Source organism: Symphalangus syndactylus, chromosome 12 (genome assembly GCF_028878055.3).
Source record: "Symphalangus syndactylus isolate Jambi chromosome 12, NHGRI_mSymSyn1-v2.1_pri, whole genome shotgun sequence".
In the NCBI taxonomy this organism is placed as follows: domain Eukaryota; kingdom Metazoa; phylum Chordata; class Mammalia; order Primates; family Hylobatidae; genus Symphalangus; species Symphalangus syndactylus.
Window position 1 is genome coordinate 146,383,255 of NC_072441.2, and position 17,952 is coordinate 146,401,206.

The following is a 17,952-nucleotide window of genomic DNA, read 5'->3' on the forward strand; positions in this document are numbered from 1 at the left end:
TTAGATGAGCAGAATGAGCCCTAAGATTAAATGACTCCAGCTAAGTTCTTACGTGTCAAGATGGGGATTATCTTCAAATTCTGGTTTTTTTTTCTAGGCTCGGAAGTAATAATAGCTACAAAATATTGAGTGTATACAATTTTCCCAGAACTATGCTAATCACCTCATGTATGTTACAATTTTTACAGTGGTCCTGCAATATTATGATGCCGTTTTTTTAAGATGGGCGAAGAAGGATTAGAGAGGTTAATGTAATCATTAAGCCTCTGTTTGAACCCAGATCTCTTATAACTCAAATCCTGAGTTTTTCTGCTTGGTTTCTGCATATTCACAGTCTACTTATTCAAAATTTAGCTTCAGGTATCAGCTCCCCTATTAAAGCTTTTTCGCTCCCTCCCATTAGAAGCTGTGAAGGGGAATTCAGGTAGCAAGTGATTTGTAGTATTCTTATAAAGATGATACAAATGATATCTGGGGCTTATCAAAGCCCCAGGTTTGTTTTATACATATACAAAGCCCAGTTTGTTTTATACATAATGATTTGTGTATATATGGTGATATTTTCTTTTTTCTCATATAAAAGTTTGTGGAGGGTGGGGCTTCAGCTAATAATGTGCGTTGTGAACAACAGCTGCTAAATATATTGTATTGAAAGAATCATTTATCAGTAAATATTTTTTCCTAAGCATGGATTCCTCTTTATTTTTCCTTTTACATCAGAAATTGGTATCCTTGTCTATCCCCCAAGGGAGCTCAGTTCAATTTAGTAAATATTAGTTGTATTTTCTGTTCACATGACTTTTCTGCTCTCAGGGATGTTGGAGTGTACAGGGAGAGAATAAGGAACAGACAAAACTGCAAGCATGTATTCAGGCTGTCTGCAAATATGTGCACTTAAAAGCTATTCATTAGCTACTTTTGCAGAAATAAAGTATAGAAGACAAACAGTAAATCAGCAGTGCTGTTACCCGAATTGAATCCGATATATAAAGGCATTTTTAAATAAAGGATCTTTTGTTTAATATAGTTGTTATGTTGTTACAGATCGATGGTACTTTCTCTGGGCCATCTGTTGGAGCACAGAAATATATCCTCATTATATATACAGTAACCAGACATAATGATGTTTAGAAAAATAGAATTACTTTTGTCACATTGCTTTCTCAAGCTGGTATTAAACTGTGTTGTGTGTAATTCCTTCTCGGTTACTGTAACCTTGCTAATAAGGAACCAGAACATCAAAGCAAATCCATTGTATTTTGATTAATTAGTGCATGATGTGGTTCTCATTGTAGTGAAGCATGTAGCAAAAGTTTATTTTCTGTGTTGTATTCCCTGTATACATAGCAGGCATATCTATGAAATATTTATTTCCTATAATGAAGGAAAAGGGGAACTCAGTATTGAGATCCCTGTCTTTTTCAGATCAAGAATTTAAAATACTCTGAGGCTGACGGGGTGTGGATTCGTTAGAATATTTGGTCCCATCTTGATGCAGAGTATTCTTTGTTATCTCAGTCGGGCTGTTTGCTTCCTGCTTTGGGGAGGGGGTCATGAAGCAATCTAGATGTTTTCATCATTGTATTTGTGAACTTTACAGTATCCTGAGGGGTCTGGAGCTTATCTTTTGTATACTGGGCTCACAAGTACTGTAATATGTAATTATTAAGGTGAAGACTGTTATAAAATGAATGTGGTTATGCTATAGATCAAACCATGTAGTCAAAATAGTTATACCAAAAAGACACTTGCACTTGCATGTTTATTGCAGCACTATTCACAATAGCACAGACGTGGAATCAACTTAGGTGCCCAGCAACAGTGAATTGGATAGGGAACATGTGGTACACCTACACGCATAAAAAAAAAATGAAATTATGTCCTTTGCAGCAACATGGATGCAGCTGGAGTCCATTATCCTAAGTGAATTAATCACTGGAACAGAAATCCAAATACCACACGTTCTCACTTGTAAGTGGGAACTAAGCATTGGGTACACATAGACATAAAGAAGGGAACAGTGGACCCTGAGGACTCCAAAAGGGGAAGGGAAGGAGGGAGGCAAGGGTTGAAAAACTACTTATTGGGTAACTATGTTCACTATTTGGGTGACAGGTTCAGTTGAAGCCCAAATCTCAGCATCACACAATATATCATAGCCATGTAACAAACCTGCATATTTGCTCTCTGAATCTAAAAAAAAAAAAACCTGTGTAGTTTATTTATATGTAAAAACACGTGCCCTTATTTATAGGTAACCTATAGATAACATGACATCCCTTATATGCTGTTCCTGTGTCATGCAGAAAAGCCCGATTGACTCTGGGAATTTCATCATTTTATCAACATACTTTACTGTCTAAAGTCTGTCAGGTTTTGTGAAGATAGTAGAGAAGAGAAGTTTCTTGGCTCTGTTCCATTAACAAAATGGGAAGGTATAAAGAAACCTTTACTTTCAGATTCAGAAGGGCACGCGTATGGGAGCCTGTTCAGGTTAATTCATGACAAAATAACATGGAGTGTAAGGTGCTAACAGTATTTCTGAATGTTCTTTAATGGACTTGCTTTATGAAAGTATGAATGATACATTTTGATATGCTTGGTTTCTAGGATGAAGTCGTTGACAGACAGGGTTATGTTCTTCGGTCTATGCAGAAAACAGGAAACCCCTGTGCGTTTTGAAGTTTAATGGTAGTCATCAAGTTTGCAATTGTGTCTAATATATAATTTGTGGTTGTCCTAAAATTTGTTTATTTATTTATGTTTTTGAGACAGAGTCTTGCCCTGTTGGCCAGGCTGGAGTGCAGCGGCACTGCCTTGGCTCACTGCAACTTCCACCTCCTGGGTTTAAGCGATTCTCATGCCTCAGCCTCCCAAGTAACTGGGATCACAGGTGCCTGCCACCACACCTGGCTAATTTTGTACTTCTGATAGAGGTGGGGTTTCACCATATTGGCCAGGTTGGTCTCGAAAATCTGGGCTCAAGCGATTCGCCCGCCTCAGCCTCCCAAAGAGCTAGGATTACAGGCATGAGCCACCATACCCGGCCTGGTTGTCCTAAAATTTAAAAGCCACCAAATTCTTCTTATCTTGACTTGATTGCTCTTTTTGCTCTTACTGTCGCCCAGCAGCCTACATTTTTTTTGGGGTTAAGGATGCTAAGCCTGTATCAACTTGCTTAAAAATATTTGAAATTTAGGACATGAGCTCTCTTCTTAAAATTGCTATTAACTTTTCCCTTTTGAAATTATATTGAAGTAGCCAGGCACAGTGGCTCATGCCCGTAATCCCAGCACGTTGGGAGGCTGAGGCAGAAGAAATGCTTGAACCCAGGAGGCGGACGTTGAGGTGAGCTGAGATCGCGCCATTGCACTCCAGCCTGGGCAACAATAGAGAAACTCCATCTCAAAAAAAAAAAAAAAAGAAAGAAATTATGTTGAAGGGGCCGGGCGCGGTGGCTCACGTCTGTGATCCCAGCACTTTGGGAGGCCGAGGTGGGCAGATCACGAGGTCGGGAGATCAAGACCATCCTAACATGGTGAAACCCCATCTCTACTAAAAATACAAAAAAATTAGTCAGGTGTGGTGGTAGGTGCCCGTAGTCGCAGCTACTCGGGAAGCTGAGGCAGGAGAATGGCGTGAACCCGGGAGGCGGAGCTTGCAGTGAGCCGAGATCACGCCACTGCACTCTAGCCTGGGCGACAGAGCAAGACTCTGTCTCAAAAAAAAAAAAAAAAAAAAAAAAAAAAAGAAAAATTATGTTGAAGTGAAATGTATCTGCTTGAGAGATATGCCTTATTTATTTGCAGTGAATTTCAGACCACCATAATCTCAGTTTTTATTTATTAGAGAATTAGTTGAAAATCATAACAAAAGTATATTTTGAAACAAGTAATCCACAATCCCAGTGCACTAACAATCACTCTTCTGCATTTATTTTTCTTTCCAGTCTTGATCCAGAAGGGAAGAATGCATGAGGAGAAGCAGTCTTTACATGTACAATTTTGTATTTTTATTTTATTTTTATTTTGTTTTATTTTTGAGACAGTCTTGCTCTGTCGCCCAGGCTGGAGTGCAGTGGCACAATATCGGCTTACTGCAAGCTCCGCCTCCCGGGTTCATGCCATTCTCCTGCCTCGGCCCCCGGAGTAGCTGGGACTACAGGCGCCCGCCAGTGCGCCTGGCTAATTTTTTGTATTTTTAGTAGAGACGGGGTTTCACCATGTTAACCAGGATGGTCTCGATCTCCTGACCTCGTGATCCGCCCGCCTTGGCCTCCCAAAGTGCTGGTATTACAGGTGTGAGCCACCGTGCCCGACCTGTATTTTACTTTTAAAATTTAATGTTATCTTATATATATTATGTGTAGTCATTATGGCTATTTTTGGTGAGCTTACATTGTTGTAGTACGACTTGTTTGCTTATTTATTTATTTAAAGAGACAGGGTCTCACTATGTTGCACAGGCTAGTCTTGAATTCCTGGCCTCAAGTGATCCTTCTGCCTACCAATATGCTGGGATTATAGGTGTGGGCCACTGCACCAGGCCCACAGCTAATTTATTGTTGAATACTTAGTTTGCAGTTTGCTTTCAACTTTTTTTTTTTTTTTCTGAGACAGGGTCTTGCTCTGTCGCCCAGGCTGGAGTACAGTGGTGCGATCTTGGCTCACTGTAACCTCCGCCTACTGGGTTCAAGTGATTCTGCTACCTCAGCCTCCCGAGTAGCTGGGATTACAGGTGCCTGGCTGATTTTTGTATTTTTAGTAGAGACAGGGTTTCACCGTGTTGTCCAGGCTGGTCTCGAACTCCTGACCTCAAGCAGTGTGCCCACCTCAGCCTCCCAAAGTGCTGAGATTACAGGCTTACTTTCAACTTTTTTTATTCTTTTTTTAAATTTTAATGTTTAAAAATAGAGATTGGGTCTTGCCATGTTGCTCAGGCTGGTCTCGAACTCCAAGTGACCCTGCCACCTCAGCCTCCTAAAGTGCTGGAGTTACAGGCATGAGCCACTGCATCCAGCCTCAACTTTTTTTTTATTCTTATAAACACTTTGAATGTAGATTTTTTCTTTTTTTTTGAGACTGGATCTTGTTCTGTTGCCCAGGCTAGAGTGCCGTGGCACAATCACGGCTCACTGCAGCTTTGATCTCCTGGGCTCAGGTGATCCTCCCACCTCAGCCAACTTCCTGAATAGCTAGGACCACAGGCATGTGCTACCACACTTGGCTTTTTTAAGTTTTTGTAGAGATGGGCTGTCACATATTGCCCAGGCTGGTCTTGAACTCCTAGACTCAAGCTATCCTCCTGCCTCACCTCCCAAAGTGCTGGGATTACAGGAATCAGCCACCATACCTGACTGTGATTCTTGATACGTATGTAGTTTCTGAGGCCCTTCCAAAAGAATTATGCTAACCAGGAATGGATGAACTTGGCTTTTTTTAAAGATATGTTTTAATAAGTTAAAGCTTTAAATAAAGCTTTAGTATAACTTAGTATCAGTATAGTTCTTAGTATTTATAAAAGCACTTCATATACTATCTCACTTGATTTCACAACAACAGTCTGTGGTATGGAGAGACTTAAGTTGTGAAAAATACAAAATTTTTACAAGTGAGACTACCACATGTGATTATCAGTGGTTACCAGTCAAACTTCTTCATTTCAGTTAGTTCTGAAAGGTCCTTTCTCTGAGTTGATGTCATCTTCTCTTAATGTACTGATAGTGTGGTGAGATATATACTAAGAGATTAATAATTGTTTTGGTTGTTGGTCTGTCTTACCAGCTAGTTAAATATCAAGCATTTGTTTCCTGCATTAGCTACATTCCAGTGAAACTAAGCTTGTATTGTAAGTTAGAGATGCTAGATAATAACATGATCAAACTGATCACGTCCGCAAGGTTGTAACATCCATATTAGTAGTATTTCTTAAGATGCTCAGTTTTTGCTCTGAGAGATGCTCTGTGCAGCCTGTATTGAGTGTGTAAGCAGTTAATATTTGATTCCTTTTGAGTACAGAGTAGTTGCTGGAGAGCCCTTTTACTGTTGAGATCATCAGTAAACCTCATTGATAAATCCCTATTCAAATGTTAGTGGTGGTATGGTCAAACAAGTCCGGGCAATAATTGTCTTGCCTCTGCAGTTCCTGAAAAGCCGTAATCATGGTTCTTGTCGTGTTGTTTTGTTGGGGTAGTTAATGTAAGGAGATCTGTACTGACATGGCCTAGGTGATGCCATGATCACTGTGTCTGATAGTTTGACATAGGAGCATTTCATTGACACACTGTTAGTATTGTGATGTCTATTGGCTGCTAGTTTGCTCTTTTAAAGAAGGATAGTAGCTGATTTTTTGTTTACTATTTCAGCATTGTATTATGTCATTACATGTGGTATCTCTGTGTACATAATAGGTCATTTTATAGATGAGAAAAAGCAGAAGAGGATAAAATTCACACAGCTGGGATTTAAAACTAGTTTAAAATAAAGTGATTTCAGGGCATTCGTGGGTCTTTATCACTGTTCTTAAAATAAGAAGTCTAGAGTTTCTTGATACTCTCCACTTTTTATCGTCTTAATCCGTGTTTTAAGGGTTCTTGGTGTAGGGGTTTATGACATGATTGATTGTTAAGTGTTAAGTGTGGTTTTGTATATTATTCTTTTTTGTTAGATGGAAAGGAAAAAAGGTGTTTCCAGACAAAATTTAAAAGAAGTGTCTCAAGTGGCTGACATTGCTTGTAAACCAGTGCTTGACTTCTGTTTGGTTTTTCAGAAGCCTCATGAATAAGCTTACTGATTTTTTTTTTTTTTTTTTTTTTTTTTTACTTTTCGTAAGTTTTTTTATTTTATAAACTTACGATTCGGGATGGGATAAATAGTGTACGTGTGTTTCTCCCGGAGATTCGAGAGCAGACACTATTGGGGCAGTCAGGAGTCCACTTACTGCGACATTGCAAGAAAGAGGACAAGGTCTGTTTATTTTACTGCTGGGGACGATAGGACTCCCCAAGTCATGGTTCTCAGTTTGTAGATCTTGAAATGGACTGTAATTACTAATTCAGATGATTGGGTTATGATACTGACCCCACACTAACCAGAACAACAAGAGGCTAATGTATGAAACCAAAATGCAGTCTGCTGATTTTTTTTTTTTTTTTTTTTTAAGGAGAAAACTCTTAGATGGACAAGGATGGTTGTGTTTGGTGATTGGCATGGTTGGCTATAGGAGGAAGCCAGTTCTTTTAAGAAGGTGGCTTGGTAAGCAGAGTTGGAGCCAGGGAGATTACTTGGGTGTTTTTAGTGTCCAGTGTAATTAAGCTACTATCTAACCAGATGCATTAATTGCTTTGATAAGAATAGGCTTCTTTGTGCTTCGTATGCCCTGCCCTTAAATATGTCACCTGGATAATACTGGCTACATCTGACTCCTTGGGTCTCCTTTGCTTTTGTTGGACCAATTCCTAATTCCTGTTATCTTCTTTTGGAATTGTCACATTGCTTAATCCTCTTACTGCCAAGTTATTCTTTAAAATAAACTCTGTACATCTCTTTTGTGATCTGTTACTTTTCGCCTTGTCAAAAAAAACCAGTCTTTATTTCCAAATTCTTGATGGGGTGGATAGGAACTATCTTTTCATAGGTTGGATGCATTTACATTTTTGGTTATTGTGTGTTAAGTGAAGATTTGGCAACTGCTGGTATTTATGCCAGTGGGTTGGCAAACTAGGATATTTTACCCAATGCTGTGGACGATGTTACCTCTGGAGAGGTTACTGTTGAATTTGAAATTGTACTTGAATAACACATTATCATTTGGTTTTATAATTCAGTAGTTTCTAACTCCTTTTAATATGATCAGATTTGAACAGTTACGTATCTTTTAGCTGACTGTTGAATATAAGTGATTGCTGCTAATTCTCAGTAAGCTCAACATGTCTAAATTGATTTGATTTTGCCGAGTTAAAAAAGCCAGTCTTTTTTTAGTACAGAAGGGCTGTAAGACAAATTCGGGGAAAAGATGCAGTGGAACAGAGGTAATTACTTTTTTTCAAATTGAAAAGGATTTTACTTTCATCACTTACATTTAAACATTAGAAATGGAACAAGAAGTGTTTCTTGAAAACAGACTTCTAAAGAAGTGTTTCAAATATACAAAAATATTTCCGCATACTCACAACTGTGTTATTTCTGCTTAACAAATCACCCTAAAATTTAGTGGCTTAAAACAACACAGTGTGTGTGTGTGTGTGTGTGTGTGTGTGTTTTAAGAGGTAGGGTCTCACTCTGTTGCCCAGGCAGGAGTGCAGTAGTGTCATCGTAGCTCACTGCAGCTTCCACCCTCTGGGCTCAAGGAGTCCTCCCACCTCAGCCTCCTGAGTAGCTGGTACTGCAGGGGTGTGCCACCACCCCGGACTAATTTTTAAACAGTTTTTTGTAAAGCTAGAGTCTCACTATGTTGGTTGCTCAGTCTGATCTTAGACTCCTGGCCTCACCCTTACAAAGCACTGGGATTACAGGTATAAGCCACCATGCCCTGCCTAAAACAAGACAGTTGTTTAAGCCTCACAGTTGCTATAGGTTAGGAATCTGGGCATGACTTTCCTGAGTCATCTGCTTCAGAGTCCTTCACAAGCTGCAGTCATGATTTCAACTGTGGCTGCATTCATCTCAAAGCTTGCTTGGAGAAAGGTCTGTTTCCAAGCTCACTCCTGTGGTTGATGTCCGAATCCATTCTTTGCTGGTTGTTGGAGGGAGGATCTCAGTTCTTCATTGTGTGTAAATGACCCAGGGCAGAGGCAGAGTTCAGTGGGAAGCTGCAGAACAACAGCTTTGTATATGTAGCTGTTGTCAGAGATGTCTCTCTCTTGGCTTCATGTGGCCTCTGTATAGGGCAGCTCACAACATAGTAGCAGTCGTCATCAGAGTAAGCAATCGGGACAATAGATAGAAGAGGACAAGCGAGATGGAAATCACAGCTTTTGTAACATCTTGAAAGGAACATCCCATGACTTGTCTTATGTTATTTCTTAGAGGCATGTCATAGGTCTAGCCCACAGTCAGGGGAAGGGGATTACTCAGGGTATGAGTGCTTGTAAGTGAAGATCATTAAGAGTCATTTCAGATGCTGTGAACCATAGCAGTTGAGTATAGATGCATATGTTTTGGAGGAAAGGGAGAAAGACTGAGTAAGATCCAGAGACTTTTAAGAGCTTTGCTAATTTTGCTTCTGTCTTTGCCCAAGCACCTTGGTTCAGTCTTTTGCTTTCTTCTTTTTTTGCCATAGTGGCAAAAACCACACTTTTCACCAACCTAATAGTACTTTGCTTCATGTTTGCTGTATTGTTGTTTCCTTTTGAGAGAATTTACCCTGAAAATAGCCTTGCTTATGAGTTCACCTGCTTCTCCCGGCTTCGCACATTATGACAGCCTGGTATACTATCATGAAAGGTGACAGCATCCCGGAACTGATTTTTGAAGCCTTGAGCTGAAAGGCTGCTGCTTTCTGTAAGCAATTTTACAAATTATGGATAAGACTATATTTACATATGGAGGCTGGTACTTTTGGAAACTGTTCCTTGAGGTGTTTTTTTTTTTTTTTTTTTTTTTTGAGACAGAGTCTTGCTCTGTTGCCCAGGCTGGAGTGCAGTGGCGTGATCTTGGCTCACTGCAACCTCCGCCTCCCTGGTTCAAGCAATTCTTGTGCTTCAGCCTCCCGAGTAGCTGGGACTACAGGTGTGCACCACCATATGCAACTAATTTTTGTGTTTTTTAGTAGAGACGGGGATCTTGCCATGTTGGCCATTCTAGTCTCGAACTCCTGACTTCAGGTGATTCACCTGCCTCAGCCTCCTAAAGTGCTGGGATTACAGGCGTGAGTCACCATGCTGGGCCCTGTTCGTTGAGTTTTAAATAAAGATTTACAAGTTTCTGTGAGGAATGAACTCTTAAAACATTTAAAGGACAAGAATGGTTTTGATCACCTTAGCGCTCTTTGCACTATTATGTGGAGCATAAAACAAGTGAGACCCTCCTTAGGCTGACATTCTTTCTTCTGGAATACAAAAGAGTAGTTGCTAAAATACGGGAGAAAAAAAATCAGAATTTTAACTGGAGAAAGGGTATAACCAATGGGGAAATAAATTTTATTTGTAATCTTCAGACAGGATTTTTTTTTTTTTTTTTTTGGAGACGGAGTCTCGCTCTGTTGCCCAGGCTGGAGTTCAGTGGCACGATCTCAGCTCACTGCACCCTCCCCTTCCCGGGTTCAAGCTATTCTCCTGCCTCAGCCTCCTGAGGAGCTGGGACTACAGGCACCCGCCACTACGCCCGGCCAATTTTTTTTTTTGTATTTTTAGTAAAGACAGGGTTTCACCATGTGTTAGCCAGGATGGTCTTGATCTCCTGACCTCGTGATGCTCCTGCCTCGTCCTCCCAAAGTGCTGGGATTATAGGCGTGAGCCACCGCGCCCGGCCTTGCAGTGGACAGGACATTTTTGAGACTAAAAGGAGAAAAATAAGTTTAAAAATAATTCTTGAATTGTCCTTTGCATAGTTTAGATTAATTTTCAGTATCCCCTCTGTGACCTGGTTTGACGGCTATTTTGCCTAGGTGCGATGTTTTTGAATACATTATTGAGAACCTGTTGTGCTAGGCACTCATCAACAATATTTCTAATCATCACAGCAACTTGAACGATATTTTCTTCATCAATAAAAAGAGAATGAGGTTCAGGGCAGTTTAGTAAGATTTCCTAGGGCACTTAAAGGTGTCTAGTTCGGTGCCTCCCGACCCTAATGCTTAGCGTTAATCGGGGCTCTTTCCCGTTTTACCCTGATCTCCACCCTCCCCCAAATGCCCTTAGGGTAATAAGTGGTACACCAGGAAGACTGCTACTTATAACTGTTCATTTTCAAGGAAACTTAGGTATCTGCACAATTAAATACCAGACAAATATGTTTTTTGTCTCAATCTTGTTTAATTAGTAAACAAATTAGGTCCTTAAGAGCAAAGTGTGTGGCAGACTGCTTTGGTCCAGGCAGTAACCCATGTCCATGAGATAGATTATAGAGCAACTTAAAGGTAGATGAAAATTATGCCGAGAAACCCAGAAATTAGATTTGGGAAGCAGAGATTTATTTTAGTGAGAGCAGAGTTTAATTATTTTTCCATTATCATTGGGTTATGGGTTAAATGGGAAAGTTAAACCTTTATTGTCAAGGAGAGGAAATGTTTTCTGTTTTCTGGTTTTTTATTGTGTTCCTCTGAGAAATTCAACTCTCCAGGTATTTTTGTGCTCAAAAATGGTGGTTAAATACTATCTCAAACATCTTAGTTTCCTGTGTAATAGCAGTTGAAAACGTAATTAGAGGAAATAAAAGGGGGCATTTTAGTCAGTAAAGCTGATGACCAGAACCAAGAATGATAGAGTTCTGTGGAATTTTACTTTGTAAGCCTGGTCACTGGTGCTTTGATCTTATGCAAAACTGTACTGTGTCTTGCTTGAAGGGTACTTTGCATTTTTTTGTTGAAGCTAGTATAAACTTCTCATGTTGGCTTATGGCCAGCGATCCCTGTTTCTCTGAAGCATGGAGTGATTTGTGAAGTCACTTTAATGGCATTACCAAGTATTGTTAAAAAATTAATGGAGGTTAGGAGATTTTATTTCCCTTCCAGTAATGAAGGGATAGCTTTTCTGTCCTTCCAAAATCTTGGAATAGGTTAGTGTTGTGGTTGGGAAGTATTTTGGTTAATGCAGTCTCTGTGTATAAAGGAAGTGAATTTTGCCTCTGGCATTCCATAGCTGAGGTTCACAGCTGGGTTCATGCTCCAGCTTGAGTAACTTTGTCTGGTAGTTAGTATACATATAGAGAGAAGTGTTTTAATAGTTGTAAATACTTTCTTTTTCAGTAAGAGTCCACTTAGTAGTTAGCTAATGGGGTCACTGTTAGTGCCCTTCCCCTCTCCTTAAAAATCTTGACATGGGTTAAGTGAGTAATTCTAGATATTTAAGTTGAGCCTCTATTGGATGGATTGATCAGTGTCCCCACCCCTGCCCCCCACCTTGCCTTAGGCCTCTCTGTGACTTTTACCAAATATATAGCAGTGTTCTGACCACAGTTGTATAGTTGGAACACTTTAATTAAAGACCTTCAGGGCACGTGAGCATCTTCAGTACCCTTGTCTAAAAGAAAGTGTTGACTGCTGTACTTTCATCCTTTATGAATTCTTTAAAAGCATCTATTATTTTTAATTTGCAGCAGCTCTTGCCAGGTAAAAAGTTTTGGGAAACAGATGAATCCAGCAAAGATGGACCAAAAGGAATATTCCTGGGTGATCAATGGCGAGACAGTGCCTGGGGAACATCAGGTAATCTAGATCTAGCATCTGTACTGTGATTTATGCCTGTCTTAGAGCTCCTTTACTCAGCAATTGGCAAGTCATGAATTTTACATCAGTGACATAAGCATGTCAAGCAGTGTCCTCTCCTGTAGTATAATTGCCATTAAGGAGCTTATATGATGTAATTGATTCAAACATAATTAACAAAAAATCAAATCTTCAATATTTTTTGAAGTGCTAGCCACAGGGGAATGGTCTTATTTGAAACGACCATAATTTCAGCTGTAACGTTTTGTTCTGTACTGCTGTCAGCATACTTGGAATTGGAAAATCCACACCTGCCATTTGAAGTTCATGTTTCTTTTTCTCCCCTTGCCCTTGTGTACCGTGTATGGAATGATCTATCTTTAAACGTGATTGGGACCAAATCGAGTCACTGGGCATAGACATTCTTCTGGCATACTACCCCTGAAGAGGGATGGAGAGAACTTGTAGAGGCAGACACACTGACAGCAGAAAAAGTGACAGATGATAGGAAGGAAGGAGACAGAAAACCCAAAAGCCAATGTCGTGTATTACAGTACAACGTAAGCATGGAACCTCGTGATGACAGTGAATTATCAGAAAAGAACAAATTATATTGTTTTTAAAAAGGGCAGTAAAATCATATTTTGTTTTAGTAATACTAATAAAATATATTAAAAAGAAATCCTTTTACTTATAAAGGGGTAAAAATTTTATCCACTTAGGTAGATAAACCAGATAAGCTAGATAAACTGTTGTATTCCTCTGCTATCCTGGATAAATGAGGAGTGTGTTCCATTTCCTTAGCTTATGTTGAATATCATACAGTGAGAGACACGATAGGAGGTTTTGGCTCAACTGACCGTGGCAGGTTTCCTGACTCCTCCGTTGGTTTATCCATGAGACATCACTCGTAATTTGTTTGAGCCTCCGGCTGCACTGTATCATGCTTGTGTATCTTTTTTGTAGATCATTCAGTTTCCCAGCCAATCATGGTGCAGAGAAGACCTGGTCAGAGTTTCCATGTGAACAGTGAGGTCAATTCTGTACTGTCCCCACGATCGGAGAGTGGGGGACTAGGCGTTAGCATGGTGGAGTATGTGTTGAGCTCATCCCCGGGCGATTCCTGTCTAAGAAAAGGAGGATTTGTAAGTTGAGGAACTTGTTCCTATCTCTCTCTCTCTCTCTCTCTCTTTTCCCCTAAAGCAAAACATGCCTGTTTAGTTTCCTTAGATGTTCACAGCATTAATTACAGGGTATTTTCAAACAACGTTTGTTGTAAATAGAACTCAGCAAACATAGTAGGAGATGTAAACTAAACTTTTAAAAACTAAAGTAATAATGTTTTGTGGGGGGGACACATTGATAGTATTGTGAGATAAGAACTGAAATCTAGATCAGAGTTCATTGGTCTATCAGAAAACACCATTTTTACTTTAAAAACGAAAGGGGGGTGGTGAAGGAATTAAAAAAATAAAGCTGATGCTGGGATGTTAACAGGGAATTCCAGATTTGAGAGCAGTGATTTGCCAATACCCAAGAAACCTTAATATAGATCAGATTATAGGGCTATTCTTGTTCTGTTAGCTACGATTTAATTACAGAATCCTCTTTGGCCCTCCTTGAACGGCTTTGTTTCTCACACCTGGCCTGTCAAGAAATTAGGGATTCTGTTAATTCTTTCTTACGAATTTTTTGGATTCATCGTCACTGACCTCTCTAATGCTAAATTGTAGTCAAATAAGTCTCTGTGTCTATAACCTCTTTCTTTTTAAGTCTTAAGCATTTTTCCATGAGCATCTGTGATAGCCTTTCTCAAAACAATTTCTTTCTTTATCATTACTTTCTAGATCGAGAAGTGTTAAGATGTATTTCCATTTGAGTCTTCCTCATTTTGAATTCTGCGACTGTTGTCATATTCCAGGTCACAGACAGGAAGGCCATGAGAGGCACATGAATCTATCTTCCCTCCCTTTCTCCTGTCTAAACTTGTTTTGTACTTTTTCAAAGACATTTCTCCCTGCAGTCATTTTGGGCTGATATCACCTGAAAGCAGTCATTTAAGAGATTTTGATGTAATTTGTGGGAAAGAACAGCAGAAGAACCTTCTTTCCCACAAATTAAGAATTAATATTATAACTGTCTTTTTGTTATAGCATTTGTTGCTCAGTATTTCTTAGGGTTACACATCTTTTGCTGGGTATCAGAGGCTTGGTCCTGTTTTCCCTATTCCACGTTAAATTTCGTTACAGTAACAGTAGTTCATTTTTGGTGCAGCTTCCTCAAGTGTCAAGTACAGTTCTTAAGTACTAGCTATTCTAAAGCTGACCTGATTGCTTTCGGTGTTTTGACCCTGCAGAGACCTAGGTCAGGTTTAGTAGCTTGTGAATCAGATAGGAGATGGCTCCTTCTATTTGAACCTTCCCAAGGGGCTGCTGGGAAGAACAAGATCTACCCTTTGGATGTGAGTTACTTCTCTTTTTTCACCCTATCCCCAGCTCACCTCTTTTTCTGTCCTTACTCTTTCCTCATCTTATGAGCACAGATTCTTCAGCAGAAATTAGTGTTGTGCGTCAGTAGGTTGCTAGTGTGGTGAACTAGAACCTGTGACTCTAGCTGTGAATTCTCTGTCATGGGTGTGATCAGTTTCTAATTCTTGGGCACTAACCAGGAGGTATGTGCTTGCATTACTGTGAAGCTTGTAGGAGGCAGAAAAATAGTGGGAATTAGGAGGAAGATACATGGTGGGATTGAATCATTTGCCACTTATTTTTCTCTCTTTAAACAATCATCTCACTAGACAGTTATTTTGATGACAAAAGCTGTATCATTTGTCCTGGGAGACTGGTGATCTACCTCTTTTACAAAAGAATTGTGACAGAGGAGGTTAAGACTTCAGGCTGGATAGATGGGGTCAGAAGATTGGACTTTAACCATCAAGATAATTTACTGAGCTTCTGAGGTATGCATAAAGATAAATGAAAATTCTCCAAATCTGTATTCCAGCTTCTTTTAGGAGGAAGATTGTGGGTAATGGAATATTATTCCATAGTTTGACTTAGATTGCATCTATAGAGTGATACAAGAGGACTGATCTAGTGACATCAAGCCACTTGTTGGCATATACAGTCTTCTGGTGGATGGAGACCTGTGGCTCAGTGAACTGATTATTATTGTTATCATTATTGAGATGGAGTTTCACTCTTGTCACTCAGACTGGAGTGCAATGGCATGATCTTGGCTCATTGCAACCTCCACTTCCAGGGTTCAAGCGATTCTCCTGCCTTAGCCTCCTGAGTAGCTGAGATTACAGGTACCTGCCACCATGCCCGGCTAATTTTTGTATTTTTAGTAGAGACCCGGTTTCCCCGTGTTGGTCAGGCTGGTCTCAAACTCCTGACCTCAGGTGATCTTCCCACCTCGGCCTCCCAAAGTGCTGGGATTACAAGCGTGAGCCACCGCGCCCGGCCAGTGAACTGGTTATCAGCTTTGTGGTTGTATCTTCTTGATTTTATACCTAACCTGACTTTCCTCTGCCTGTTGGTCAGGATGACACCTGACCAAAGCTCTTTTTGTGGAAGCCCGAATCACTTTATGGTTGTCATAGGATGCATGCATCTTCTTGAGGAAAGTGAGCCTTTTCTTTTGAAATCTAGTCCGTCATTTAAAGTGTTGAATTCAGAGAACCAGGAAGATAGGATTTCTGCTTCTTGTAGATAATTGTTCTAAAGGAGGAGTGGTACTTGGTAGTGTATGGGGTCAGGGCATCCAGGTTTTTTTACTTTTGGGGTAGCTGTATCAACTTTAACTCCAGTAGGCGTCACTTTAATCCTGAGAGCTGAAAACATCATCTCTGATGGTATAGTGATTGTAGACCTCAAAGCAAGTAACTAAAAAGTTATTCTTACACACTGACAACAGATAATCGAGACTTTAACTTTTCAGGTAAAGGTGGTTCAGAACTAAAATAAATCTCTATATGGTGGTTTACCATTTTCAGTGAACTTTCCTGGTTACGGCTAGATTGAAGCTGTTTAGCTCTTTGTCTGGCTTGAATTCATTTTGATTGTACAAATGGTCTCAGTTTAGTGGTTTTGGCTTCTGTGATAAGAATACATTCTGGCTAACGAAGAACCTGGCAACCATATTTTGTTCTGAGCATTCACTGTAAATTTTTGGTAGTATTCCACATAGGAATCTCAAACTTTAGGAGAGCAGCTTTCAGAATAAAAGAGCTCAAAATACCAGTCAAGTCTTTTATTTCTCTTTTCTTTTCGTGTCCTTTATTTTATTTATTCTTGGAGCAGAACAGGTGCTCGCCCCACAGCCGCCCATGGCTCAGGGTGGTTACAAAATCAGATGTAATTGTTGTATTTTTGAGGCCTGTGGGTGAGATTGTCATCTAAGGACCCTGCTCTCTGGAATACCAGCTAATCTTTTTCAAATAGGCGGAAGCCCAGCCAGCCAAAAAGTGGACCATGATTTCTACCTTGCTGGTTGATGGTGCCCAGGGAAATGAGAAGACCACTCTAAACTTTGATTAGGGTAATGACCACCTTAACCTCACAGAAGGAAGATTTTTAGAAAAAATATATTGGGAAGTTCTTTCTGTTTGTTCTGTAGAGAGTATCTGCTTTTTGATCTGGAGGATGTGTACACATTCGTAGTATACATCTATTTGGGCCGTGAAACTTATTTGTCTAGGTTTCACTGCATTTACTTTAGGTAACCAGTGCTACTTAATTTCATAGGTTTTGTTTGAAAACTTCTGTACTGTGTAATGCAGGTAGAAATCAGGGGTCTGAGTTTCAAATGGACCTTAATTCATCTGCAAAATGGGGATAATCAAAACTCAACAAAGTCTGATTCATAGGCTGTGTAGCATATGTGAAAATGCTTTGTAAACATTAAAAGTCTTACTACCAAAGTCAGTGGGCCAACAGCATTAGCATCACCTGGGAGCTTATCAGAAATGCAGAATCTCAGATCATACCTCAGAGCGAATGAATCAAAATCTGCATTTTGACAAGACTACCCAGATTATTTGTATGCACATTAAAGTTTGACAAGCACCGCTATCGTATGCGTATCTCAGAAAACTCAGCTGGACAAAGAGTCTAATGATTAGAGCCTTAAAAGTTTCCTGGGGGATAATACATAATATGTCTAGCAATTTGTAAGCCTTGGTGGGGAGGGCTGGTGAGGGCACTGTGAAAAAGGCAATGGGGAAAAAATGTGAAAATTGGATAAAGTATTTTTTTTAAAAAGACAACTATATTTTCATGAATTTCCTTGTTTAGTCCTTGGAACAACACTTTGAGGTAGATACTATTATCTCTATTAATTTATAGATGAGAAAAATGAGTCTTAGAGGGGAAATGGGGGGCTGAATTCAAACTTTGTTTGTTCTAATTTCAATTTTTAGCTATATTGCTTTCAACTGTGCCATACTGGCATTGTTTGTGAGTAGAAATCCTCAATAAAGGATCAGATTTAATATGTTAAATTAAGTATTTCACATGGCTAGCAGTTTCAAACTTATAATTTTTAATATTTGAATTTGTTTTTTTTTTACACAGTCTCTTTCTGTCA

The 17,952-nt window shown here is 39.7% G+C and overlaps 1 protein-coding gene across 14 annotated transcripts in view; it reads left to right on the forward strand.

Annotated features, from left to right (window-relative positions):
- PUM1 (pumilio RNA binding family member 1) overlaps positions 1-17,952 on the forward strand; it is a 132,245-nt gene that overhangs the window by 45,752 nt on the left and 68,541 nt on the right. For 7 of the 14 annotated variants that reach the window (XM_055255644.2, XM_055255648.2, XM_055255650.2 and 4 more), the window contains exons 4-5: positions 12,255-12,363; positions 13,330-13,508. The exons of 2 other annotated variants lie outside the window; for them this stretch is intronic. In XM_055255644.2, the coding sequence (XP_055111619.2) occupies positions 12,255-12,363; positions 13,330-13,508 (288 nt within the window). The remainder of the gene's footprint in view (positions 1-12,254; positions 12,364-13,329; positions 13,509-17,952) is intronic. 5 more of the 14 variants (XM_055255667.2, XM_055255663.2, XM_063627946.1 and 2 more) reach the window with 3 other exon arrangements.